Source organism: Chelmon rostratus, chromosome 15 (assembly GCF_017976325.1).
Source record: "Chelmon rostratus isolate fCheRos1 chromosome 15, fCheRos1.pri, whole genome shotgun sequence".
NCBI classification, from domain to species: Eukaryota; Metazoa; Chordata; class Actinopteri; order Chaetodontiformes; family Chaetodontidae; genus Chelmon; species Chelmon rostratus.
In genome coordinates this window covers 867,199-892,500 of record NC_055672.1, presented here as the reverse complement: position 1 = coordinate 892,500, position 25,302 = coordinate 867,199, and the positions used below count along the sequence as shown (strand labels likewise).

At 48.0% G+C, this 25,302-nt stretch overlaps 3 protein-coding genes across 4 annotated transcripts in view; 2 read left to right on the top strand and 1 right to left on the bottom strand.

The window, feature by feature from the left end:
• The window catches only part of coch (coagulation factor C homolog, cochlin (Limulus polyphemus)), an 11,715-nt gene extending 9,768 nt beyond the window's left edge, over nt 1-1,947 (top strand). The window contains exons 14-15 of the mRNA XM_041954175.1: nt 1-56; nt 146-1,947. The exon at nt 1-56 is cut by the window's left edge and continues 39 nt beyond it. Of these exons, the coding sequence (XP_041810109.1) occupies nt 1-56; nt 146-318 (229 nt within the window). The 3' untranslated portion in view covers nt 319-1,947. The remainder of the gene's footprint in view (nt 57-145) is intronic.
• A 1,853-nt stretch (nt 1,948-3,800) lies between these two features.
• Nucleotides 3,801-6,898, top strand: ccdc65 (coiled-coil domain containing 65). The gene is made up of 7 exons (XM_041954176.1): nt 3,801-3,938; nt 4,049-4,216; nt 4,312-4,481; nt 4,745-5,015; nt 5,275-5,493; nt 5,574-5,714; nt 6,617-6,898. Exons 1-7 carry the CDS (start codon nt 3,801-3,803, stop codon nt 6,881-6,883), a joined length of 1,374 nt encoding a protein of 457 aa, XP_041810110.1. The 3' UTR covers nt 6,884-6,898.
• Nucleotides 6,899-7,816: 918 nt separating this feature from the next.
• On the bottom strand, nt 7,817-25,019 carry strn3 (striatin, calmodulin binding protein 3). 2 transcript variants are annotated; one of them, XM_041954129.1, is made up of 16 exons: nt 24,439-25,019; nt 18,345-18,448; nt 17,839-17,912; nt 16,561-16,639; nt 14,851-15,012; nt 14,576-14,714; nt 14,324-14,471; nt 13,991-14,130; nt 13,727-13,905; nt 13,234-13,281; nt 12,493-12,614; nt 12,208-12,375; nt 11,980-12,120; nt 11,719-11,826; nt 11,256-11,342; nt 7,817-11,128 (listed from the first exon to the last, which is right to left on the bottom strand). In XM_041954129.1, exons 1-16 carry the CDS (start codon nt 24,706-24,708, stop codon nt 10,959-10,961), a joined length of 2,139 nt encoding a protein of 712 aa, XP_041810063.1. In that variant the 5' UTR covers nt 24,709-25,019; the 3' UTR covers nt 7,817-10,958. The 2 variants fall into 2 exon arrangements, with proteins under 2 accessions (XP_041810063.1, XP_041810064.1); XM_041954130.1 differs by having other exon boundaries at nt 14,336-14,471.
• Nucleotides 25,020-25,302: the final 283 nt, after the last annotated feature.

Genomic DNA, 25,302 nt, shown 5'->3' with positions numbered 1-25,302 from the left:
AGACGGCCAATCGTACGACGACGTCAGAGGCCCTGCGATGGCTGCGCAGAATCAAGGTGGGTTTATTAAAATAAAGAAAAAAAAACAGCGTGCGTTCAGTTCTGGATAAAAGCTGCACCTCTTTCTCCCGTCCACCAATCACCAGGCATCACCATTTACTCTGTGGGCGTGGCCTGGGCACCCCTGGATGACCTCAAAGCGATGTCATCGGAGCCGAAGGACAGCCACACCTTCTTCACCAGAGAGTTCACCGGCCTCGCCGAGTTCATCCCTCCACTGGTCCGAGGCATCTGCCGACACTTCACAGAGAACAACTGAACACGCGTGTCTGTACTTCTAGACTGGTGATAACGACCTGAACCGTGACCCCAACCCCAAACCAGGTCTGACCTGGACTGAATAAAAGGCCCCCGCTTTTCAGGTAGAACGCAAAAGAAAACATTTGTACTCTGATGCTCATGAGGTCCGTCGCTGACGGCCCCTCCATCCAAAACCAAGAGCGAGTCCTCACAGCACAGGTCCGAAACCACCAAGATAGAAGTACAAGTACACACTGTATATATACTGTACACATATACCTACTAATACTGAGACATACACATGTATATAAAAACACACGACGTAGAGTCACACATGTAAACCAAAAACATTTTTTCTATTTAATGAAGGAGACGTTGGGAAATCAGCAAACAACCAATCACGAACAGTCGAGACCAGAATGATTCACGAAACGGTCCACGGTCAGTTTGATTCTGCAGCCGCTACAGAGTACTCAGATTACCCTAAAATACAACACAAAAACAGTAAAAGTACTATAGTAAACTACTTGTAAGAACGTAGCAAACACCATAACTAACTAACTTCACTATAATCATCAGTGAGGCCGCTGTGATGCTAGGCTAATGCTAGATGCTAACTGAAATAAAACCCTGCTGGATCCACAAACTGCAGATTAAAGCGAAACAAAACTGGATCCCAGTTTTTGTAATTACGACTCTCTTCAATAACGAATGCAACATTCTTCCAAACGAATCCGTCTCTAAAAACACTCAAACTAAAAATGTGATTGTTGAATCTCAGACTGTGTAATTTATTCTTCTGATCTCGGTGAATTTCAGACATTTTAGTGTCTAAAAGAGAAACATTTTTCCAGGAAAACACAAAGACCTGATGTCTAATTATTTTGTTGAGGCATAGCTGGAAATAAGTCCTGAATAAAGAAAGTGCCAAATATCTCTGTCACAAGTTATCATCATCCTTTATGTCAGATCTGATAACAATCTGTCAAATACTTTGAATTCCCGTCTACTTCAGAAGAAAGACAAACACATCTGTGCTCACAAATTAAACCGTGATGATAATAAATAGTTTTGTTGACATATTAACATATTTGCACATGTCAGAACATCTGCGGTTGATGAGCTGCTTGGACTGATGCAGTTTGACTTTGTGCAGAGACGTGAGGATGACATCATATTCTTTGACGTGTTTCGACACGTTAAATGTTGTCGTGGTGCTTTGGTGGCCGCAGCACGCACCCCACGACTGCAGCGTCCACAGGTTGGTTCCCGGCCTGTCGCCGTCTGCCGTGTCCTCTGTCCCGTCTGTCCACACTGTGACTGTCCAACAAAAGCAAAACGTCAACCATCGTTTCCTGTTTGAGAGCTCAATTTATTACTTCTGTAGAAGAACTTCAACGACCATCTTTTAGAGGTGTCGCGTCTCAAGTGAAACCAGCGGCTGCCTGGAAGGAAGGAAACCAAAAACTGATGGATTATTTCTAGGTGAAAGGGCTAAAATGAGGTGTGTGGGTGTTTTCTGTTGGGACGTCTGGTCCTGTTCTGTTAGCAGGAGTCGTCCAGCTGTCATAAAGCATTAAAAACTATTTGATTTCTTTGTCTCTGCAAATGAAACCTTCTATGCAATCTGTCCTTTGTCTGTATTTATTACCTGTTGTTGTGTCTTTCAATAAACAGGTATTTTTACACCTTGTCCACTGATGTCTGTTCATGTAGATACTCAGGCAGGGACGTGGCGCCATCTGGTGTCCAAACTGCAGATTACAAGAAAACAAGTGGAAGTTAGAACCACAAGCAAATGAAACGCAGTTAGAGGACAGAGTGTCACATTATCTGTTCAGTGAAATTCTGTTTAAATCTGGTCTATGTTCACACCAAAAATGAGATAAATGCCTCAAACAGACTAAAATCACCGATTTTCTGAGTTAATAAAACAAAGTGGCAGAGCTCAGTGCAGATGGAGACGTTGCTCTCCGCTTTACAGCAAATTATTCGGGGTTATTAAACCAAACTGGATCACATCAGTACATGATGCGACTTCTAATGTTTGACTAACTGGTTTAAATCGTACGTATTCGTTTTTTTCTCTCTGTTATTCCTCCATAAAAACATGACGGTGTTTGCTGATTGGCTGTCTGCTTTGACGTTGGTTTGAACCAACATGGCGGATCGTCCCCACATCTGTTGCCATGGAAACGGAACGCAAACAAACAGCCTGAAACGGACCTATTTCAAGGTGTTCCCTCCTTGATCTCATAGGTGAGACAGAGGACTTCAGGTAACTGACGGTTTAACGGACAGACATTAACGCTGCTGCAGATGTGACGCTGAGTCTGTCCCGATCGACCTCTATCACGTGTGTTTAATACTGAAGCTACACGTTAACTATAGATTTACTTTAGCGCTTTAGTTCTGCAGTCATGTAACGTGATGTGTGGTGTTTTTAGCATGTGGCTGCTTAGCTTTAGCTAACTTTTACCTTGCTGAGCTCTGGTGTAGCTTCGTGCAGGTAAATATCTGAAGTTCAGTCGGTTTCTGAAGCTCCTCAAACTGTCTGAAGCAGTTTAAACGCAGTTTTAAACAGTTTGTTCGTCTGTATCTGCTTTTATCTGGTCCAAACTGTCCTAACGAGCAAACACAGCAAAGGTCTGTCTCTGTGAAACCGAATAATAAATGATAATTAACGTTTGGTACCTGGGCACCACCGTCACTGAAGCTAACGCTAACGCTAACGCTAGCGTAGTTCCGCGGCGATTGAAGCCGTTATTTTTCACCGTCTGACCGCTGACAGAGTTTAGTTAACGGCGGGAGAACTGCGGCGGTTGGTAGTTGGTGTAGATTTGTAGATTTATATCCAGTTGTAATTTTACGGCCTATTGTTGTTCGGACAATAACGCTAACAAGCTAATATGTGCTAGCTGTAGTTGATTCCTGTTGCCATAACAACGACAAATAGTCACGTGATCTGCAGCTTGACCGAGAGCAGCAAAAGTACTGTCAGTGTTTTATTATATCTGATGTTTGTGGATTAATATTACTGCAGCATTAATGTGGATGTTGTATTTCACTGCTGTAGATGTTTAACTTTGAGTATTTTATGAGAATTCCTAAAAAATAACTAATAATTTAGGAAGCTTCAGTGGAACTAATGCAGACCACAGAGACAGCGGTCAGCTGGTAGCTCCCATTTCATTTAATCCAATTAGCTGAATATGCAAACAAATACATTTGTATTCAAGCATGAAGAGAAAAGTTTAAAGTAAGAATCATTTATATCTGATTATCTTCTGGATTGATCAAATATTTATTTTGTCTGTAAAAAGTCAGGAAACTGCCAATCATGAGTTCAGAGTCCAAGATGACGTCTTTAAACGCAGAGATTCGGTTCACTGAGATGTAAAACTGGCTTATAATAATGTAACTGTTATTAAGGAGTTCTGCAGTCAAATACCAAACGAAGCAGCAGCAGAGTGAGGGGGAAGAGGAGGAGGAGGAGGGATCATGCCGAAGAAAGCAAAGAAAGGAGGTAAAGGTGGAGGAAAGATGGAGGAGGAGAGACGGTTGTACCTGCAGCAGAGAGCTCAGGCTGAGGAGGAGATGGCCAAGAAGAGAGAGGAGACCCTCACGCTGTTCCTGAAGGTAACTGTCAGCGGTCACTTCACCTGTTTTCACCGCCGACAGCTTCAGCTGACCTACGATCTTTGATGCGTCTCTGAGCAGCTCTGTGTTGTCTCTCTGCCTGACATCAGGACAAGCTGCAGAAGGAGGAGAGGAACACCGCGGTGAACTTGCAGAAGCTGAACGAGGGCTGGAGGTCGATCCTCCGTCAGACCCGAGGCACCGAGCTGCACGAAGAGATCGTGGAGCTCAGCCAGAAGTTTGAGACGGACCTGGAAGGCCTGGACAGCATCGTCAAGGTGATCCGACGCCGCACCGCAAGATTCAAACCGCTCCTCATCCTGTACATTAACATGCCTGACTCTCAGCGTGTCACTGTTTGTTGGCGTCGCAGAGCCTGGAACGTGACCTGCAGGGGGCGGAGCGCCAGTTGGCTCAGGTGCGGCGCGTTCACCTGCAGCGTGTGGAGCGTCTGTGGGCCCTGCAGGACAAACGGCTGATGTTTGTGCAGCAGCAGTGGGAGAACAGCCTGCAGCACCTGAGCACCAGGTTCATCTCTGAGAGGTCAGTCTGCGGCTCTGTAGCGCCCCCTACAGCCTGCAGTGTTCCTTACATCTGCCGTGACAGAGCAGCGGCTGCATAACGCACCACAATATCTGACTCGACTGTTGACGTTTGACTTGCATCGTGGGTGATGTAGCCGTCGGGTTTTGACAAGTATGAATGAGTGAAATAAAAAAGATGCTATCGCTGGTTCTGCTGCATCAACTACGTCTTTGCACGTTGGTCCATTGTGTCTCCAGTCTGACCTGGGTGCTGTCTTTCAGGAAGCAGAAGTTGGCAGACTCTCAGCAGCCGCGAGCTTATCTGGAGGGCGCGACACTGGAGCCGACTGTGGAGCAAAGATACAAAGAAGTGACGGATGAAATTGACGGACTGTACAGTGAAGGCATCACAGACTACAAGAGCAGTACTGACCAGAGGGAGCTGGAGGAGACCCCCCAGGGGCACGAGGACGACGAGATGGTCGACGGGACGTCCGCAGAGCGCTCGATTCAAATGACCAACGCACACATGAAGAAGGTGGAGAGGCTGCAGGTCAGTGGAACTTTGATTGTATGTGTTGAGATTGAAGCTAACGAAGCTAATGAAGCTAATAAAGCTAATGATGTGCCCACAGGCACACCTGATGCAAACAGTGTTTTCTGCAGCGTTTCCCAGGTCAGGATGAACGTCTGTGGAGGAGACGATGATCTTTAGCTTCTCTTTGTCCCGTCAGATCAAAGATACAAACAAAAACAACGTGTAGCATCAGGTTGTCGCATCAAAGCCTCCATCTGTTTCCCTCCTGTCTCAGGATACTGTCGCTCAGCTGAGGAAGAAGCTCAACTCCAGCAAGACAAAGAACCGGTCGGTGGAAGAGGATCTGACAGCCGCCAGTAACCAGGTGAAGCAGAAGACTCTGAAGCTTCAGAAGCAGCTGACTCAGAATCAGACGGCGGTGAGGAAGCAGCTCACCGACCTCAGCGTCCACAGCGACACCGCCGCCAAAAAACTGCGAGCCGTTATCGCCAAGGTGACCCACGTCACATCCCGTTTGTCCCCCCTCACACCTGAACTGCTTCTCATTCATCTTTTCGCTCTGTGCTGATCCAGAGCCAGAGGGTTCTACGTGTCGCTGACATGTGTCGCAAGCTGGAGAACGAGCAGAACACGTTATTCCCCCCAGAGGAACGCTCACCAGAGGGAACTGGACCTGAGACAGAGGAACCAGCAGAGGTGGGTTTTGAGGTCCAGGTCTTCCTGTCTGACTGACTGTTGCTCTGTAGGTGGGAGTGATGCCAAAAAGTGACCGAATAGATGCTTTCAGGTTCAGTAGGAACAAATCAGTGTTAATGTTGTTCTGTACAAGTTCAACATCTCAGCAACATTCAGTCTGCTCATCCCAGCTAGTGAGGGCGACGGCTAGCTAACGTTAGCAGGAGTCCTAGTGGTCACTGCTTTTGTGTGAAGAAGAATTAACAAAGTAAAGCAGCTTCAAACGAGCTCAGAGTCTCGTTTTCCAGGCTGACAAAACAACACAAAACTTTGATCCTCTAACTTTACTGAACTGAAAACCAGGGTTCAGTTTAGCAGCTAGCAGCTAGCTGTTCCAGCCAATCAAAACCTGCTGGGTTCAGTTAGATGAATAGATAGATAGATAGATATACTTTATTTATCCCAGGCTGGGAAATTGCAGTGCAGCAGCAGCATTACACACAGTGAAATAAGTAAAACATTCTGAAATAAGGCTATAAAGAACAAACTATACATAATAAAATATCAAAATAGCGAGCAGTAAAAAGATTATATACATAATAATAAAATAGCAAAATAGTAAACAGTAGTAATGAAAAAGTTCTCATCACCGACGACATACACAAGACGAACGGTCCATGATGCGTTCACTGACTGCTCCGTATTTAGATTGTACATTTATAACTGAAGTATGTGTCAAACGAGACAACAGCAGAGCTTTAGTCCAGCTAGTCTTATTTTGGTAGTTTTGTCCCTGATCCTGATCAGTAAGTGGATCTGGAAACAGGAGCAGTCGACAATCAGACCGGCTGAAGACAAACTAACGAGTCAGACAAACGTATTTGTTCGAGAACAGAAGGCGAAAAACAGGCGAACTCTCACTGACCTGAGCGTCTCTGCAGGGGGTCGCAGTGTTTCCGGAGCTTCAGCAGGTGTCCCGGTCCATCAGCGCCGCCGTGCTGCAGCGAGAAGCTCTGAAGAAACACAGAGACGATCTGAGCCGAGAGAACCGGCAGCTGAAGCTCCAGCTGCGGCGCCACCAGGACGACATGGCGGTCAGCGGCGGACGCCTCGGACGGACGCCGGACCCGGCCCCGCCGGGCCCCGCCGGACACCATCAGGAGCCGCCGGTCATCGAAGCTGTTCACGCTGTTCAACACTCTCTGTAGGACTGCAGCTGGAGTCTAAAGAAGCCAAACAGTAATGAAGTTACACGTTGAAGCTGTTAAACTTAGAAACATTTTGTTCTGAAACTTTTCTTTATTCTCCAAATAAAATATGATGAGTTGAAGGTGAACTTACGTAGCTGCACCCAGCTGAAGGTCTTCTCTTTCATTCAGAACCAACAATTCTTCTCATGATGGTGTTCTGTTCTTGGTTTTGTCTTTAAAATGTCGAAAATTAAAAATATTTTGTCTCATTTTGACCGACAAACCGTCTAAAACCTGAACAGATTCAGTTTACTGTGATAGAAAAATCACTTCAACAGTTACCAGAGTCAGAAGAGCCCTGAACCGTCCGCTAAGCTGCTACAGGCTGCTGGAGGATTTCCCATGATGCACCGGGCTCCTCACACCTGTGTGATTTGGCGCTATAAATAAAACTCACTCCACTTTAAACATGTTAGTCAAAAAGGAAAGGGAGGAAGCGATCCAGACCTCACAGTCCTGGATCAGGACCAGCTGTCCTCTGTAATGGTTTTGTGGGTCAGAATATGTTTTTAATTATTTCCTATCAGGTCAATTATCTCATGAACTCTCTGAACACGTGACCCTGTCGGGGTCTGGAGGCTGGCTGGGACCAAAATACTGCTGCATGTTGTAGCATCGATTTCTCTTCATCAGAGCTAAAAGAGCCAAACCAGGAAAAACAGCAGACCAGCAGCAGCAGAGTGGTCGGGGGGGGGGTCCACAGTGTGACGGCAGAGTGATCATTTAAAAATGTTTGACTGGCTTTTGATTCTGGAAAAACTGACCGAATTTTTCACTCAAGTGTCAAAGGTGTCTGCCTCAACTTTTATTTTGGTGGGACATTTCCTGTTCAGTGAGGTGTGATCAAACCATCCACAGTGTGTTTGACAGAATGACCAGCGGAGCAGCAGCCTCTGTACAGGTACACCATTTAATAGTTATTATAGACATTTTATATACAGTTGTATTCTGCTATGTGGTACAATCTTTAAAATCTGCTGTTTCATAGTTTGTAAATCAAAAAACAAGAAAAAAACTTACAAAACTCGCAAACTGATCAGAACTTTTTTTTTCCATTTTTTGGAAGACTAGAAAAAATACTTTATTGTATTAATCATGCATTACACAAACAAAAGTCTTTAGTTACACAGTAAGTCGTAGCGTTGGTGAAAAGAAAAATAAAGATTTTTGTTGTGATCAATCAGGAGCCGCTCACGTCACAAATCCCTTCAGTTACAAAATTAAATTAAAACAGAAACAAACCACAACGATGCACGGCAGAGCAGGGCGGGGCCGGGGGCGGCCAATCAGGTGGCAGCTTTGTTTCAAAACCCGGCCCCCAGGAGGCCTCTGATTGGACAGTTTCTCCTACAGCTCAAATCGGTTTTTTTTCCTTATAAGGATGAGATTTAAAACCGTCATGATATAAATAAATGTTACGTCTGCTTGATGAAGCTGTGATGAAGAAAAAGAGAAAAGTCACACAGTGATATGAGGAGGAGGAGGAGGAGGAAGAGGAGCTGAGGGCTGAAGCCTCCACCTGAACCTGCAGCTTGTCACTGAACACACCATCGACTGAGGATTAACTGCTGCATCAGCCCCGTTTCCACAGAGACTGCGCTGCATTCACGTACTCTTTGACGCTCTGTAAATCTGATCGCTTCTAGTTAAACACCTGAAGTTTCCCTCGAACGGCCAAAAAAAGTTAAAATCCAAACTGGAATCTAGAACCGGTTCCGAGTTTGTGACACTGAACGTCCAGATGTTTGTTTTTTCACATCCAGCTGCTGATTTTCATGAGCCATCGACACCTGAACGCCACGCGGTGATTTTCCTGAATGAAAGCTGGCAGTTAACGAGCTCTGCTGGCTGTTTCTGAGGTAAAAGAAACCGTTTCTCCCCAAACAGGAAGTTAACGTTTCTGAGCTCTGGTTCATTTTAACTTCAGTTAGAAAAGCTTAAATTTAGAACAATGGATTTAAACTTAAACCTGAACGTCTGCAGCGTGAGCTGAACCCAGGATTTATTGATTAATTAATTAATTAATCAAATGTGATTTGACCTTCTGGTAAATGAACGTTAAAGAAAAACAAACCTGATTCAACAGCAGTTATTTCACTGCAGGTTAAAAGCAGCTGCTGATTTTTAGAGTTTAAAATATCAATAAATTAAATATTCAAACATTAAAAAAAAACAAACAAAAAAACTCCTGCCACTTGTTCACCTGCACAGGTGTGTTCAGGTGTCCTGGTTCATTCCGCCTCCGCTCAGGGTGAAGACAAAAGGTGGAAAACTAAACAGAGTGATGAAGACGTTGATCAAGCTGAGTCTCAGTCGTTCACGTCACCTGGGAGTTAAAAGCCTTCGTCGTCGTCATCATCAGTGTTTAATTATGTTTTGTCTGAAGTCTCTGACATGTTCCTGAAAACCGAACACACATGGACGCCTCACGTTACGGTACGCTAACTAAAGTGAGCTGTCTGACGATGTGATGAGTCAAACGTCTCGCACCTGTCTGATGAAACACTGTCCAGGGTTTAACAGTCACAAACGTCCTCAGAGGTGTTTGTCTTTCTTGTCCTGGACGTCTCCATAGAGACGATCTGTCCCGCTGAGCTGAGAGCAGCTTCACTCTTTCAGGATTAATCGTGAATTATCGTCTTAAAGATTAAATCTGTTTGGACACACGCTGACATACAAACATCGTTATCAGAGCTCGTTAACACCCTCCTCCTCCTCCTCCTCCTCGGCCGAGTCTCAACACTCCAGCTCTTCATCTCTCCTCTACAGTTTGTGAAATGCAGACTGAGATCCAGAAACCAGACTCCATCTTTACGTTCAGACGGAGACGTGCTCTGAGAATCATCATGCGACAGGAAACAGGAAGTAGAGGGGCGGGGTCTGTGAGCGTCGTGATGGCAGGACCGGACGGGACGAGGAACCAGAATCTTCCTCTGTGGCGTTAACGAGACGTTTCCACATTTATAAAAATGATTATAAAAACTAGATTTATTTTACACAAACAGAAAACGTCCATACGTAACTACAGTAACGCTAAACGTCTGAATCCTTCGCTCGTGTTTAAACGCAGGGCTCTGACTGGCCCCCCCGGGGGGCTGAGGTGGGGGTGCATTAACCAATCCCGTGTTCCCGTTAGGATGGACGTCCAATCAGCTCACACGTTGTCAGAGAGACAGAAACAGAACGTCTGACTTTCAACCCGACGTGATGTTTGGAGTTACAGCTAACGTTTAGCTCTGCGTCCGCTCAACGTTACAGCTAACGTTTAGCTCTGCGTCCGCTCAACGTTACAGCTAACGTTTAGCTCTCCGTCTCAACGTCTCCACGCCTTAATGAACTATCTTTAAAAACACTGTAAAAAATTAGGTCAAAATCTGTTGTGGTTTTTTCCTGAAGCTTCAGTTCAGTTTAAAATCACAGAGACTTAAAACGCCAAACGTTCCGTTCCCTCGTCTTTTCCCGTGAGTCGGCGGCCGGAGGTCGACGCTTCAAAGGAAAAATCCGCCTCACGTTCTTCTTCTGGACTGAACCCGCTGACGTCATCGTCATCCACAGAGAAGAAGAAACACGACGCGGTGAAACGACGGCTTCACCGAGCTGAGGCGGGATTTTTCCTTTGAGTCCGTCGGCTGCGCCCCCGCGGGGTCAGGAGGTCAGACTAGTGTCAACACAAGGGGGCGGGGCTTCGTGTAGTGTCATCAGAGCTACGTCACGAGGGCAGGTGACATCACAGGACAGGTGAGCTGCTCAGTGGTCGTTTCTGTTTGTGTCTCTGCTGCTGGACGTCTCCGTCAGTCGGAGGGAGACACACACACTCACACACAGCTCAGCTCCGCCTCCTCACAGTGTGTGTGTGTGTATGTGTGTGTGTGTGTGTGTGTGTTTTCAGTCGTCTGATGGAGATCCCGTGTTCAGAGACCTGAACAGACCTGAATACTGTTAATGTGTGAACAGACCAGCCTGTCTCTCTCTCTCTCTCTGTCTGTCTGAGTCTCTCGCCCCGCAGCCCTCTGCTTCTTCTTCTCCTCCTCGTCTACACGTAGACCCTGGCGAGGGCGTCCGCTCCGGCGGAGGCGATGTAGGCCTTGGAGGGGTGGAAGGCCACGTCGTAGATGGCCTCCTCGCTCTTCTTCCGGTGAGCGGTGATCTCCTGGACGCACGTTTTACTGTCGAGGTTCCACAGACGCAGAGAGCAGTCATGACCTGAGGAGGAGGAGGAGGAGCAGGAGAAGGGGAGGTGAGGAAGAGGAGCAGACTCACTGATCAGCACTCTGCGTTCAAACACCACCGATCAAACATCACAGACTCCTGTTGGTTTAAAGAGACTCACTTCCAGACATCAGGTAGATCCCGTTAGGATCCACTGCCAGACTGGTGACTGCGTCCAGGTGAGCCACCATGGCATGGATCACTTTACCTACACGCAGACAGACAGGTGAGACAGACAGGTAAAGACTACTGCTCAACAGATAATCATCTCAATGGACTCCTTCCTTTCACCTCAACACCTGCAGCAGCATCAACACCTGCAGCAGCTCCAGGCTGACAGGTGCTGCGCTCAGAACAGCACTGCTGGCTTCATGAGCAAGGTAGAGACAGAGAGAGGGACAGGCAGAGAGACAGGTAGAGAGGCAGGTAGAGAGGCAGGTAGAGAGGCAGGTAGAGAGACAGAGACAGGTAGAGACATACAGGTAGAGAGACAGAGACAGGTAGAGAGACAAAGACAGGTAGAGACACGCAGGTAGAGAGACAGAGACAGGTAGAGAGACAAAGACAGGTGGAAACAGACTGACCTGACTTGTTATCGTAGAATTTGATGTGGCGGTCTTCATGAGCGGTGATGGTGACGGGCAGCGTGGGGTGACTGACCACCTTATTGATATGATTGGACCCTGGGAGGGCTGAGGGGGCGGGGTTAAAAGAAAGAGGAAGAAGAATCGAAAGTAAAAGGAAATATGAGGACATAATTTTTATACTATACATTTCTTTTGAATCTGTGTGTGTCTGTGTGTGTGTGTCTGCGTGTGTGTGTGTGTGTATGTGTGCGCTCTTACTGCCTTCTCCCTGCCCCTTCAGCACCAGTGCATTCTGGGAAGTCTCCAGGTCATACACCACCACGTCTCCACTGTTAAAGGACGCCACCATGTGGGCGGGGTCACAACCGTTGAAGTCCACTGACGTGGGGACACCGTGCTCTACAGACACACACACACATCACGTTACATCGCGTCTGTCATGTCGCAGTTCCTGCCGCGTCCTCTGGGGGCGCTGTCTGTCCTCACCCTTGTTTGTGTTGAAAGTGCTGATGCAGGGGTTCTTCTCCGTCGGGTTCCACAGTTTCACCGTTCCGTCGGCCGAGCAGGACAGGAGGCGGTTCTTGATGCCGCTGTAAGCCAATCCCCACACGGCGTCTGTATGCCCCGTCCACGATCCCGCTAGGACACTGGGATCTGATTGGACAGGGGAAAACAAGAGGAGGGGACTGTTATAGTACTGAAGCTTATTAGTCATTTCAGGAGGTGTGTGTGTGTGTGTGTGTGTGTGTGTGTGTGTGTGTGCGCGTGCACCGTAGGTATCGTAGGGGTCCACGTTAGAGCTCGGGATGTTCCACCACTGGATGGTCGAGTCGATGCCTCCACTGAAACACTGTTCACCACTGGAGGTCATCGCCAACGACAACACTGGACCGCTGGAGAGAGAGAGACAGAGAGAGAGTGAGAGAGAGAGGGAGAGAGAGAGAGACAGGGAGAGAGAGACAGAGAGAGAGAGAGAGGGAGAGAGAGAGAGACAGAGAGACAGAGGGAGAGAGAGAGAGACAGAGAGAGAGAGACAGACAGAGAGTGAGACAGAGAGAGACAGAGAGAGAGAGAGAGACAGAGACAGGGGGAGAGAGAGAGAGAGAGACATCTTTCAGTGCTTATTGTTCACTTCATAATTTCCTTCCTCATCTTCATCAGATCACTTTAGGACATCACAAACTGCACTGGATGGAGACAAATACTCACATTACATTAGGGTGTGTGTGTGTGAGCGTGTGTGTGTGTGTGTGTGTGTGAGTGTGCGTGAGCGAGTGAGTGTGTATGTGTGAGCAAGTGTGTGACTGTGTGTGTGTGTGTGTGTGTGTATGTGTGTGTGTGAGCAAGTGAGTGTGTATGTGTGAGCAAGTGTGTGACTGTGTGTGTGTGTGTATGTGTATGTGTGTGAGCGTGTGTGACTGTGTGTGTGTGTGTGTGTGAGCAAGTGAGTGACTGTGTGTGTGTGTGTGTGAGTGTGTGTGTATAAGTGACTGTGTGTGTGTGTGTACATACACATGAGCTCTGAATGTGTAGACGGGCTCCACATCAAAAGAGGCACTTCTGGAAAACACAGAGACAGAAAGTGTTAGAAATAAAACATCCAGACTGAACACATCATCATCATCATCATCGTCGTCACCAGGATGAAGCTGTTTCTCGTCGACGCTGAGCTCAGAGCAGCCGTTTGTGGGGATTACATGTCAGAATCCACAGACAGCTGCACCACCTGCTAATGTCTGACAGACAGGTGTGCACGTTACAGAGCGAGCAGTTGGCACGCCGTGGTGAAGCCGTTTCACTAGAGAAGTCCTCCAGTCCTCCAGGGGGACACAGCGAGCCGCGTTCATGGTCACTATAAAGATTAGACTCAGGACAGGGTCCATGACATGTCTTCATGAAGCTCGACACCACCAGCTACACCAGCTACACAGCTGAAGGCCTGATGCTGAGTCGACGGCTGGTTCGACATGTTAATGAGCGCCGCTGAGGCTCGGCGTGTGCTTACTTTTTGGCGGGGACGGTCTTGGTGAGGTTCCACAGTTTGAGGGTGTGGTCCTCGGACACGGTGACCAGACACGGCTCGACGGGGTGGAAGGCCAGCGCTCGAACGCCGTCAAAGTGGCTCCGCAGCGTGTACTTTGGGTTCCACGTCTTCCTGAACGAAGACTCCTTATTGGACGGCATCTGGGATCGATAAACGACAGAAAACGTGATCAGACGGATCGACGAGCGTCCGCGTGCTGAAGCTGCGCTTCGGTTCGTGTCTTACGTCGTAGCTGTAGTCCGTTTCGTCGTTGGTGACGGTGAGGTCGGCGAGGTCGCCCAAACCCAGCACGCTCTCCAAAACGTCGTCCGACCCCCCCAACAGGAAGGACTTCCCCCCGCCGGGAGGAAACGGTAGAGGCTCCGCTGCAGAGAGACAAACCAACGAACTAAAGTCACAGCTGAAACATCAAGTTAGCATTCAGGAGCTGCTTCATGAAACTGAATCATTTCAAAAACGAAGCAGTTCGATGACATCATCTTCACGACACAATTAATCCAGAAAATAATCCACAGCCTAACACACGATGAAACGTGAAGAAGACTTCAGAATAACGACCTCCTCTCTCACCCCACTCCGTCCCGTCTCCGGAGCTCCGAGCCTCGCCCGCTCCCTCTCCGTCCTCCGCCGTCACCAGGAAGTCAAACTCCTTCAGAGCCTCCTCCGTGTCGGCGTCGTCCTCCGATGCCAAGCCCTCGTTCCCCACCTGGAGGAGGAGAGGACAAAACGTCAAGGAGAGGAGACGAGGGTGGAGCAGAGAGGAGAGGAGGGAGGAGGGGTGTGTGTGTGTGTGTGTGTGTGTGTGTGTACCTTTGTCTTGTGTTTCTTGGCTCGGTGGTGTTTGTCAGTGCTGATGTCATCCATCAGGTCTCCCTCCTCATCCTCCTCTTCGTCACTGTCCTCGGCGTTCTCCAGGAAGTTGAACGTCTCCAGAACGTCACCTGGACTCCTGGACACACACATGCAGAGGTGTAACAGAGTGTGTGTGTGAGTCTGTGTGTGTGTGTGTGTGTGCGTGTGTGTGTGTGCGTGTGTGTGTGTGCGTGTGTGTGTGACTGTGTGTGTGTGTGTGCGTGTGTGTGTACCTCTTGCTGTCCTTGCGGCGCTCCGTCCCGTTGATCAGGTGCTGCAGGTTCTTGTTCTCCACAGATCCGTTCTGCTCGGAGCCCGACAGGCCGAGCAGAGAGCGAACCCTCTGAGTACGAACGTCCAGGATGGTGTCTGTGTATCCTACTTCCTGCAGGTACCTGCAGACAGACAGGCAGTCAGAGAGGCAGACAGGCAGACAGACAGAGAGAGAGACAGACAGACAGGCAGACAGAGAGACAGACAGAGAGACAGGCAGGCAGGCAGACAGACAGAGAGGCAGACAGACAGGCAGACAGACAGACAGACAGGCAGGCAGGCAGACAGACAGACAGAGAGACAGGCAGACAGACAGACAGAGAGACAGGCAGACAGACAGGCAGGCAGACAGGCAGACAGACAGAGAGACAGACAGAGAGACAGGCAGGCAGGCAGACAGACAGGCAGACAGGCAGGCAGGCAGGCAGGCAGGCAGACAGACAGAGAGGCAGAGAGGCAGACAGACAGACAGACAGAGAGGCAGACAGACAGGCAGGCAGGCAGGCAGGCAGGCAGGCAGGCAGACAGACAGAGAGGCAGACAGGCAGGCAGACAGACAGACAGGCAGACAGAGAGGCAGACAGGCAGGCAGACAGACAGACAGACAGACAGACAGACAGGCAGGCAGGCAGGCAGGCAGATAGACAGACAGACAGAAAGGCAGGCAGAGAGGCAGACAGGCAGAGAGGCAGACAGGCAGAGAGACAGACAGGCAGAGAGACAGGCAGATAGACAGACAGACAGGCAGAGAGGCAGACAGACAGTGAGAGAGACAGACAGACAGGCAGACAGACAGACAGAGAGACAGACAGGCAGAGAGGCAGACAGACAGGCAGACAGACAGACAGACAGACAGGCAGAGAGGCAGACAGACAGACAGAGAGGCAGACAGACAGGCAGACAGAGAGACAGACAGGCAGACAGACAGGCAGAGAGGCAGACAGACAGACAGACAGAAAGACAGACAGGCAGACAGAGAGAGACAGACAGACAGGCAGACAGACAGACAGACAGGCAGAGAGGCAGACAGACAGGCAGACAGACAGACAGAGAGACAGACAGACAGAGAGGCAGACAGACAGGCAGACAGACAGGCAGAGAGACAGACAGACAGACAGACAGGCAGACAGGCAGAGAGACAGACAGAGAGACAGACAGAGAGGCAGACAGAGAGGCAGACAGACAGGCAGACAGAGAGACAGACAGGCAGAGAGACAGACAGACAGACAGACAGCTTTACATCATATTAAATTGAATATCGTCGGCTTTTGTTTGGATGATCTAAAGATGTCACGTTGTAGCTGATCTACAGATTATTCTCTCGATTGATCCATTGATCCATTGAATGATTGATTGATCGTCACGTAGTTTGACTGAGCAACAAAAACCTTAAAGGAATGAATTTACTCTGATTGTGACATTTCATGAACTGGAGTCAGTAAAAGTTTGGACTTGTTTTCTGTCCTGTGACTAATCGCTGCAGCTCGTCAGGTATCTGTCAGTGTCTGACGGTAACAATGAATCCAAGCCTGTACGATCAATCAATATCCGTTCAATACGTTTGATCCAGTGTTTGACAGTCTGCCGCTTCCCTTCAGATTCTCTGAGGACAAACGATAAGCGAGTCCAGGTGATACCTGTCTTCACCTGCTGACACACGCTGAGCTTACTGTCTGAGTAGTTGTCTTCCTTGTTTCCAGGTGAGCTGACTGTTGGCAGGAACAGCAGAGACCTCAGAGTCTTTGGTGTCTAAAGCACAAACACACAGACAGGAAACATGAGGAGACATGAAGCATCGCCTGCTGGACGCCTTCAGGTAACCACCTGTCCAGTTCACTTCCCCAAAATCACAATCTGTGGAAACATGTGACTCACTGACACCAGAACAGTCCAAACAACAACCTGATGGCCCCCCAGAGGCCAGGGATCAGAACAGTATGAACAGTTTAAGGGTCAGGAGGGAGGAGGGGGTGGTGAATCTTTATTTCATATGAGGAGGAGAAGAAAGACAAGAGGAAGAGGAGGAGAAGAAAAGAAGGAGGAGGAGAAGAAAGACAAAAGGAGGAGAAGAAGAAAAGAAGGAGGAGGAGAAGAAAGAGAAAAGGAGGAGGAGGAGAAGAAAGACAAGAGGAAGAGGAGAAGAAGAAAAGGAGGAGGAGGAGGAGGAGAAGAAGAAAAGGAGGAGGAGGAGGAGGAGAAGAAAAGGAGGAGGAGAAGAAGAAGAAAAGGAGGAGGAGGAGAAGAAGAAAAGGAGGAGGAGGAGGAGGAGGAGAAGAAGAAAAGGAGGAGGAGAAGAAAAGGAGGAGGAGGAGAAGAAGAAGAAAAGGAGGAGGAGGAGAAGAAGAAGAAAAGGAGGAGGAGGAGAAGAAGAAAAGGAGGAGGAGGAGAAGAAAAGGAGGAGGAGGAGGGGAAGAAAAGGAGAAGAAGAAGAAGAAAAGGAGGAGGAGGAGAAGAAGAAAAGGAGGAGGAGGAAGGGAAGAAAAGGAGGAGGAGGAGGAGGAGAAGAAAAAGAGGAGGAGAAGAAGAAAAGGAGGAGGAGGAGGAGGGGAAGAAAAGGAGGAGGAGAAGAAGTAGAAAAGGAGGAGGAGGAGGGGAAGAAAAGGAGGAGGAGGAGGAGAAGAAGAAGAAAACGAGGAGAAGGAGGGGAAGAAAAGGAGGGGGAGGAGGAGGAGAAGAAGAAAAGGAGGAGGAGGAGGGGAAGAAGAGGAGGAGGAGAAGAAGAAGAAAAGAAGGAGAAGAAAAGGAGGAGGCGGAGGAGATGAAGGCAGGATGTGAAGCTGAGAAGCGGAGAGAGAAGAAGAGTTTAAAGAGGAGGAGGAAGAGGAGAGTGTGCCAGTGTTGAGTATCTGATGTGAAGAGTGAAAGAGGCTTCAGACAGCACAGAGCCCAGCAGGAACCTGGTCTGAGGCACAGACCAGGTCCACGACCGTTGGTCTGTTACCACCTACCTGATTCAAAGCTTGGCATCTTCATCTCCCCTTGATTTAACTCTGTTCCATATTTTAACTTGTGATATTTTGCTCTGAGGAGGAAACACAAGGAAACATCTTTGATCGGCAACAAACATCAGAATGATTCAACAAAGATACACCTGCTTCACGTGTTCACAGGCTTTCAGATCATCATCATCATCATCATCATCATCATCAGTTGTTGGTGGACACTTTGATTTCTGGGTATTTTCAGACTGAATATGTAATTAACAGATTAACAGGATGTCAATCATCTCAAAGTTTCCCATCAGCACTTAAACACACCACAACTGCAGACTCAGATCAATGTTTCCTTTATTCTAATCAGAACTCTGACATGTTGGTTTGAGCTCGACTGATGGATCAATCTGAAACCTGATGGATGATCAGGAAACGATCAGCAGTGACAGAAAGTCATTAAAGGGCTCAAACAGGACAGACCAGGATCATTTATGACCCCTCAGGACGGACGCGGTTCTTACCTTTCTTGCTTTAAAGCGTATTCTAACATTTTTATTCTTCTAACCAGGTCGTTCTTCAGGTTCTCCTGACCTTTCCTCTCCCCCTGCAGGAACGCTATCCTCGCCTGCGGAGACACACAGAGCATTCATTCAGGTTGTCGTCCACACGCAACGTGATCATCAGAGGTCAAAGGTGGTCCAGGACGCAGTGCTACTCATCTGACTCTTCTGACAGACAGACAGACAGACAGACAGAGAGAGAGACAGACAGAGAGAGAGAGAGACAGACAGGCAGACAGAGAGAGAGAGAGAGACAGACAGAGAGAGAGACAGGCAGACAGACAGAGAGAGACAGACAGGCAGACAGAGAGAGAGAGAGACAGACAGAGAGAGAGACAGACAGAGAGAGAGAGAGAGAGACAGGCAGACAGAGAGAGAGAGAGACAGACAGAGAGAGAGAGAGAGAGAGAGAGACAGAGAGAGAGACAGACAGAGAGACAGACAGGCAGACAGACAGAGAGAGACAGACAGGCAGACAGAGAGAGAGAGACAGACAGGCAGACAGAGAGACAGACAGCCAGGCATGAAGACAGAGAGACAGACAGACAGAGAGAGAGACAGACAGGCAGGAAGACAGGCAGACAGACGGCCAGACAGACAGACAGACAGACAGACAGACAGACATCTGCGTAGAAACCTGATCAGCGTCACAGAACCCCACAATCACTGTGTTTAAACGTTCTCTTCAGCACGAACAGCGGCTCTGGTGACAGCTGTCAGTATCCATGGTTACAGTGAAGGACTGACGGTCTGTGGTGTTCACCGTGATGTAAAGAAATACAGGCTTAAACAACAGCTCGTGGCAACATCACACGGCATGATGGGAAACCTGGAGGGGAACCTCAGCGTGTCGTCCATATCCACCAACACTCCTCTAATGTCAGAAATATTCATAACATCATCAGACTCAAGTCGTCTTCCCTGCTGGACGTATGGACTGAACCACGGGACACACTGCTGAGTAAGGTTATTCATGGTTATTTTTAGCTGTTTAGGTTGTTACAAAAGTCAACGTGATGAACAGAAGCAGGAACTTGTAGTTTCACATCAGCTGGTTAAAAGAATATTTCCCGACCTAATAATCACCACCCGAACGTCTCATCTGTTCAGCAGGTGAAGTCCGTGTGGCGTTCAATGACAGCTGTTCTCCCGTCTGTGTTATTATGTATACAGAAGACAAAAAACGAGGACGAAGATGAGGAGTGACATGCAACAACAGGTCCTGTTGCAGCTCCTGGGCAGCGCCCCAAACCGAGACCACCAGGACGCCCCAGAAAGATGACATCAGAGATAAACATGTCCCCAAGCAGCATCACAGAAACCAAAGGACAGAAATACAGAAGCCAGCATACATGTTAACACATCAGAACATCACGTCCTTCCTCCACAGGACATTAACAAGCAGTCAATTAATCAATCAACAGAACGGCGATCAGCGACTCTTCTGATCATCGATTAATCGTTTCATTTTTCAGACAAAATAAATGGAAATATTTCAGTTTCGCTGCTTTTCTTCATCACGTCAGTGAAAACTGAATGTTTGGAAGTTTGTTTCTGTCGAGACTTTTGCTCCATCAAAAGGAGACGTTTGAAAACATCACCTTCAGCTCCGTGATCACCTGATCACCTCCCCCGAGCTGCAGCACCTCCCGTCTGACTGACCACACCTGTCTCACTGTTCAGCCCACCTGTCTGTCTTTCTGCCCATCTGTCTGTCAGTGAGCAGCTGCACCTGAAACCCAACACTGATGGAGGCTGAGAACTATTTATACACACACACACACACACAGAGCAACACACACACACAACCACAGAGCAACACACACACACAACCACAGAGCAACACACACACGCGCACACACACACACACACACACACACACACACACACACACACACACACACACAAACACAAAACACACACACACACACATCTGAGTACTCTTTGCCAGGGTGCCCATGGCAACAGGGGGAGTCAGAGACAAACTGGGGGTCGCAACTTCCTGTCATGAAGGTCGCCATGACGACAGGGAAACCAGAGGTCCTCCCCGACAGAGACAGAGACAGAGAGAGACAGACAGAGACAGAGAGAGACAGAGACAGATATGGGGGTTGTGGGGACCAGGATGTCTGGGAGGAGGATTACATAACAGACTACACTAACTCAGCCCTGGTCTGATTGGCCAGCTCTGTGATTGACAGCCACAGCTCCACACCACCCTGAGGCCTCTCTAACATACCAGAAGACGTCGGGGTGTGTAAACAACCACGGGTCTGGACCAGGTTCAGTGGTCAGAAAACCACCAGGCGGCTGGTGATAAATCCACCAAAAACACACAGTGGGACGGTCCACAGAGTGATGTCACTGTGAGTCATGCCCCCTTACAGGAAACGCACATCGTGCTCCTGCTGATGTATAAAAACAGTTTTTCTGTACTTGTACTGCTGCTGAAGTGACAGAACTGCTGCTGGGACTCTCCGCTGTTACTGTGTCAGTCAGTCTCATGTTTAATGTTTGCTGTGGTGCACTTTGAGCCTCGTCCCTGACCCCCACGAGGTTCCTGAGCTGTACACATCTTACACGCTGCATGTTTTCAGACGGTTTGCAAAGAGAAGCATCAACATCAAAAACACAAATCTGATGAAAAATCTCTCTCTTCCTTCAGTTGGAAAACTACTGTTAACTCGATTATCTGGAAGCATTCATGAACATCCGTCAAGAGAGATGTCACCGAAAACACATTTCAATACACAGTACTTAATGTGTTAGTCGTCATGGTGACAGAGACTGTGGTGATTCCTGGCTGAACAGATGCTTTGGTCTCTGGCTGAAACTCCTTTATTGATTTAGTTCACTAAGTTCTTCATTAATTCAGGCGTAGCAGTGAAGCACATTAAATGAGCTGTAGGCTAATAAACTGACCTGAAATCAGCACAAAGTCAATATATTTACTGTCTGAGCTCATCAGCTTCAGTGATTTCTGTAAATATCTGCTGATTCTGGATCTGATGCAGCAACACATTTCAAACACGTTGAGACAGGAGCAGCTAAAGACTGGGAAAGATGTGGAACGCTCCAAAAACACCTGTTTGGATCATTCCACAGGTAAACAGGCTGATTGGTAACAGGTGAGAGTATCATGATTGAAAGGCTCAGTGGTTCACAGCGAGGATGGAGCGAGGGTCAACACTTTGTGAACACTTGATTGGATGAAAGATATCAAGTCACGAGGATCGAACGAGGAGAAAACTGCTCCAACACGTTCTGACCAGCAGGAGGCGCAGTCTGGTTCCTCTGCTGTTGAACCTCCCTCATGTCTCCTCCTGCTCTCTGACATCATCTGTATTCTTCAACACAAACACTCACGATTTCATCGTCCTCGCTTCCACATCGCTCCGTTTTTAGAGCCAGTGGCTTAAAACGCTGATGTTACCTGTTACCCAGGTGAGCAATTATTCCTGCGCTTCCAATATTTTGTTCTGATATGCTGGTGCTATTCCCCTCTGAGCCGGCGGTCGGCTAGTTTAGCTGTAGTTTGGCACAGCTATGGTTCGTCATTGCGTATTCGTAGCCGACCGTGTTGTGGCCGGCTGCTCGCAGCGCCCGGCGTTCGGTAATGACATCATCCACGTCAGAGGTAGTTGTCTAGAGACGCCGGATGTTGATAACATGCCACCACGGGCTCAGAGGGGAATAGCACCAGCATATCAGAACTAAATATTGGAATATGAACGAGTTTCTGCAGATTATGTGTTATATAGAGGCTGCGCATGGATGCCCCGAGTACTCGCATTATACGGATATACGCGCCGCTCCTCTGGGGCTAATTTCTTCAAAACGACTCCAAATGCCACCAAAGTTGTCTGGGTGAGTAAATGGTCGTATTTAATGCTAGAAATAAGGTCCAGGTTGTAAAAAACAAAGTTATCCTTTATAGCTCCAAGTTAAAAATCTAACCACAACCTTCTCCACCCCCCTGTGAAAGTTCTAATTAATCCAGGGACGCATCAATAAAGTGTATTGATGAAGCGTTTCCTGAGAAAACGAGCATTTATTATCTTTACTGTTTATTGGCTCTCCTCCTACAGTGAATGTTAACAGGCAGGAATGTCGACACCTTCGCTCATTTGTTCTGCCTGTGTGTGTGTGTGTGTGTGTGTGTGTGTGTGACTCTTATCAGAAACTCTAACAGAGTCATGCTGAAGGCATCCAGTGTCACAACGCAACAAGTCAGAGCAGAGCAAACAGTGTGTGCTGAGAGACCCTGTCATTACACACACACACACACACACACACACACACACACACAGGGTGTGTTATGATGAACACATGAACTGCCCCACATTTTCCACACTTCAGCTTCACTCCATCTTTCTCCAACACACAATCACACAGAAACTGAAGCCTGAATGAACTAATTTACACTGTGAAATAGATGGTGAGGAAGAGGAGGGTCTGATGAAGTGACAGAGCACACTGTCAGTCTGTTTACAGCCTGAGTCTACGTATAAACTTATAACAAGGCACACGCTTACATCATGTATGTTTCTACTGCACCTCACTGCCTTGATCTGGGCAGAGACGATGAAGGAGAAAATATCAGGGATTAGCTGCTGATAGCGACAATGGCTGTCTGTTATAACTTCATAAAGCCTCTGCCATCAAATCAGGGTTTATTTTTCCTGAATGATGTGCAGCATCCATTCTTGTATTGTTTTTGTTTAGAGTCTCTGAATCTGAAGCGGGTCGCCACAGAATTTACAGTTACTAGAAGTCCACTGATGTGATCCACCAGATCAGTGTCAGTGTCAATACTGGCCTTCAGCAGCAGGGTGTCGACGTTAAACACATTTTCTTCCTCAGTGTCTTAATTAAATGTTCTTGTGCTATGAGTTCCATTCATTCAGTGACGGTGGGCCACTGACTTGGTCTTCAGCACCACAGCAGACCTGGTCCCATGTTACCTCACATATAAATGAAACTGAAGTATGCAGATCTTATTTATCACTGTCAGGTCAGTACTCAGGTGTTGGTAGATAATCTGCATTGAGAGAAGCGGCTGGATTTAAGCATCTCCAGTAAGCAGAATATAAGATGCAGATACAGATTCTCATCAGACATCTCCTCTGTGGTGGATGTTTTAATTCATCCTCAGCTGCCAACAGCAACAGGAAATGCACCTAAAGTCTGATGTTTCACAAACTGGTCTGCAGTAAAGTGAAGCACACATGATGGTTGAAAGCAAAAAGGTGGGAACCACAGGTGAGCTTCAGTCCGTTCACAGTAATCTGTCTTTAGTGTAAATGTTCTCATTAACCCCAAATGATCTCATTCATGGTCAGTCAGGCTGAGAAGCTCCTGCTACCAGGAACACACTCACTCCGTCTGTGATGCTAGCTCTGTTAGCAGACTTTGTTAACCATTAAGACTTTTTTTTTTTTTTTACACCTTTTCGTGCACAAAGGTGGTTCAATCAGACGTTTGGTTATCCGGGTCCAGCTGTTGACTAGACAGCAACATTAGCTAGCACCACAGCTGTCTAAGCTAGCGTGACAAACCAAAATGGCTGCATAGAGATTAGCTGACAGTCAGCTGCATTCACTTCTCCTTTACTAATCACCGACTTCATGTCCACAATGAGAAGTCTCAATGTTTTCGACGCGCGGTGCGAGTACAGCCTGATAAGCTGAGGAAAGCAACAACAACAGTGAATGTTAAGCGCTAAGTTACCTTTTGACAGCGCCGTGAAGCTAACAGCTAACACCAGACGCGCTAACGGTAACCTAGTGCATTCCGCTATTCGTGCTCTGATCTGTTAGCTTAGCCACTTAAGCAGCTGGGTTACAAACATTTTGTTAGCCGCGAACGTTAGCGACACTTTGACGTACGGTAGTTCTGAACTACAACGTCACGAGGAACAGCAAATGTGGCTGATTCTCGGTGCCCGCCGCAGCTTTATTTTAACCAGTAACGTTATACAGGACAGCATCACCGGTTGTTGTTGTTAGCTTGGGTTAGCATTATCGGCATTCAGTGCTAAGCTAAGTGGGCTAACCTGGAGCTCGGCCCTCTCCACTTCCCAGTGCGCCCTCTCCATCTCGAACCGGGCCCACTCATGCTGGATGTAGTGTAGGATGCCGGGGATGGTGTACTGTTGCTGTGGCCGGGGAAGCTCGTCCGGTTGGTGCGGCACCATGACTCCTCCGCCGCCACCTCCGATCGGCGGATTAGCGCTGCTGTTACTCCCCTGTTGCTGTTGCTGTGGCGGCGGAGGCTGTCGTGGGGCGCCCGCTCCGACCCCTCCTCCGCCGGGGTGCTCATCCATGTTTTTTTTTTTCTTTTTCTTTTTTTCTCCTCTTTTTTTTTTTTTTTTTTTTTTTTTTTTGAAAAGTAGAAGGAAAGTCCCAGGCAGCAACGGTCCGCGGAAGATTTCCCGTCCCCCCTGAATCCCGTTTCTCCGCTCCGTGTCTCTCGCGCTGGCTCCGCCGCGGTGTGTGAGGCTGGTTGCCCCCGGAGGGCTGCGGTGAGTGCGGCTGATTGCGGACGCGGTGTTTGTGTGTGGATCTACCCGGCCGCCATTACTGCTCTCTCTCTCGCTCCCTGGATGCGATGATCACGGAGGGAGAACCCAGTCGCGCTGCATGACGGGAAAGATACATCCTGCTTTTTCCCTGTCATCCAAATACACTATGTAACGTTCAAGACACAAGGAAAACATAGGAAACCGGCCACTCAGTTTGGATTCAGATCCCATTTACTGCCACTGGGTTTTGCACTCCACCCCTCAAGATTGTGGAAAGATTGTGGAGTCCACACATTTGTGTTCAAAATAAGCGCACAAATATGATCACAAATTAATGGGAGGCTACTGTTTAGTGTATTTATTGTCACAGTAACTAATAGACTACCAGCTACAACA

Excerpts from the sequence above, each read along its gene's own strand:
- ccdc65 (XM_041954176.1), top strand. The coding sequence starts at position 3,801 with ATGCCGAAGAAAGCAAAGAAAGGAGGTAAAGGTGGAGGAAAGATGGAG. Across the intron at positions 4,217-4,311 it reads GCCTGGACAGCATCGTCAAG|AGCCTGGAACGTGACCTGCA; the intron begins GTGATCCGACGC and ends TTGGCGTCGCAG. Across the intron at positions 5,016-5,274 it reads AGAAGGTGGAGAGGCTGCAG|GATACTGTCGCTCAGCTGAG; the intron begins GTCAGTGGAACT and ends CTCCTGTCTCAG.
- strn3 (XM_041954129.1), bottom strand. The coding sequence starts at position 24,708 with ATGGATGAGCACCCCGGCGGAGGAGGGGTCGGAGCGGGCGCCCCACGA. Across the intron at positions 17,913-18,344 it reads TACGCTTTAAAGCAAGAAAG|AGCAAAATATCACAAGTTAA; the intron begins GTAAGAACCGCG and ends TTTCCTCCTCAG. Across the intron at positions 11,827-11,979 it reads GAAGGGGCAGGGAGAAGGCA|CCCTCCCAGGGTCCAATCAT; the intron begins GTAAGAGCGCAC and ends CCGCCCCCTCAG.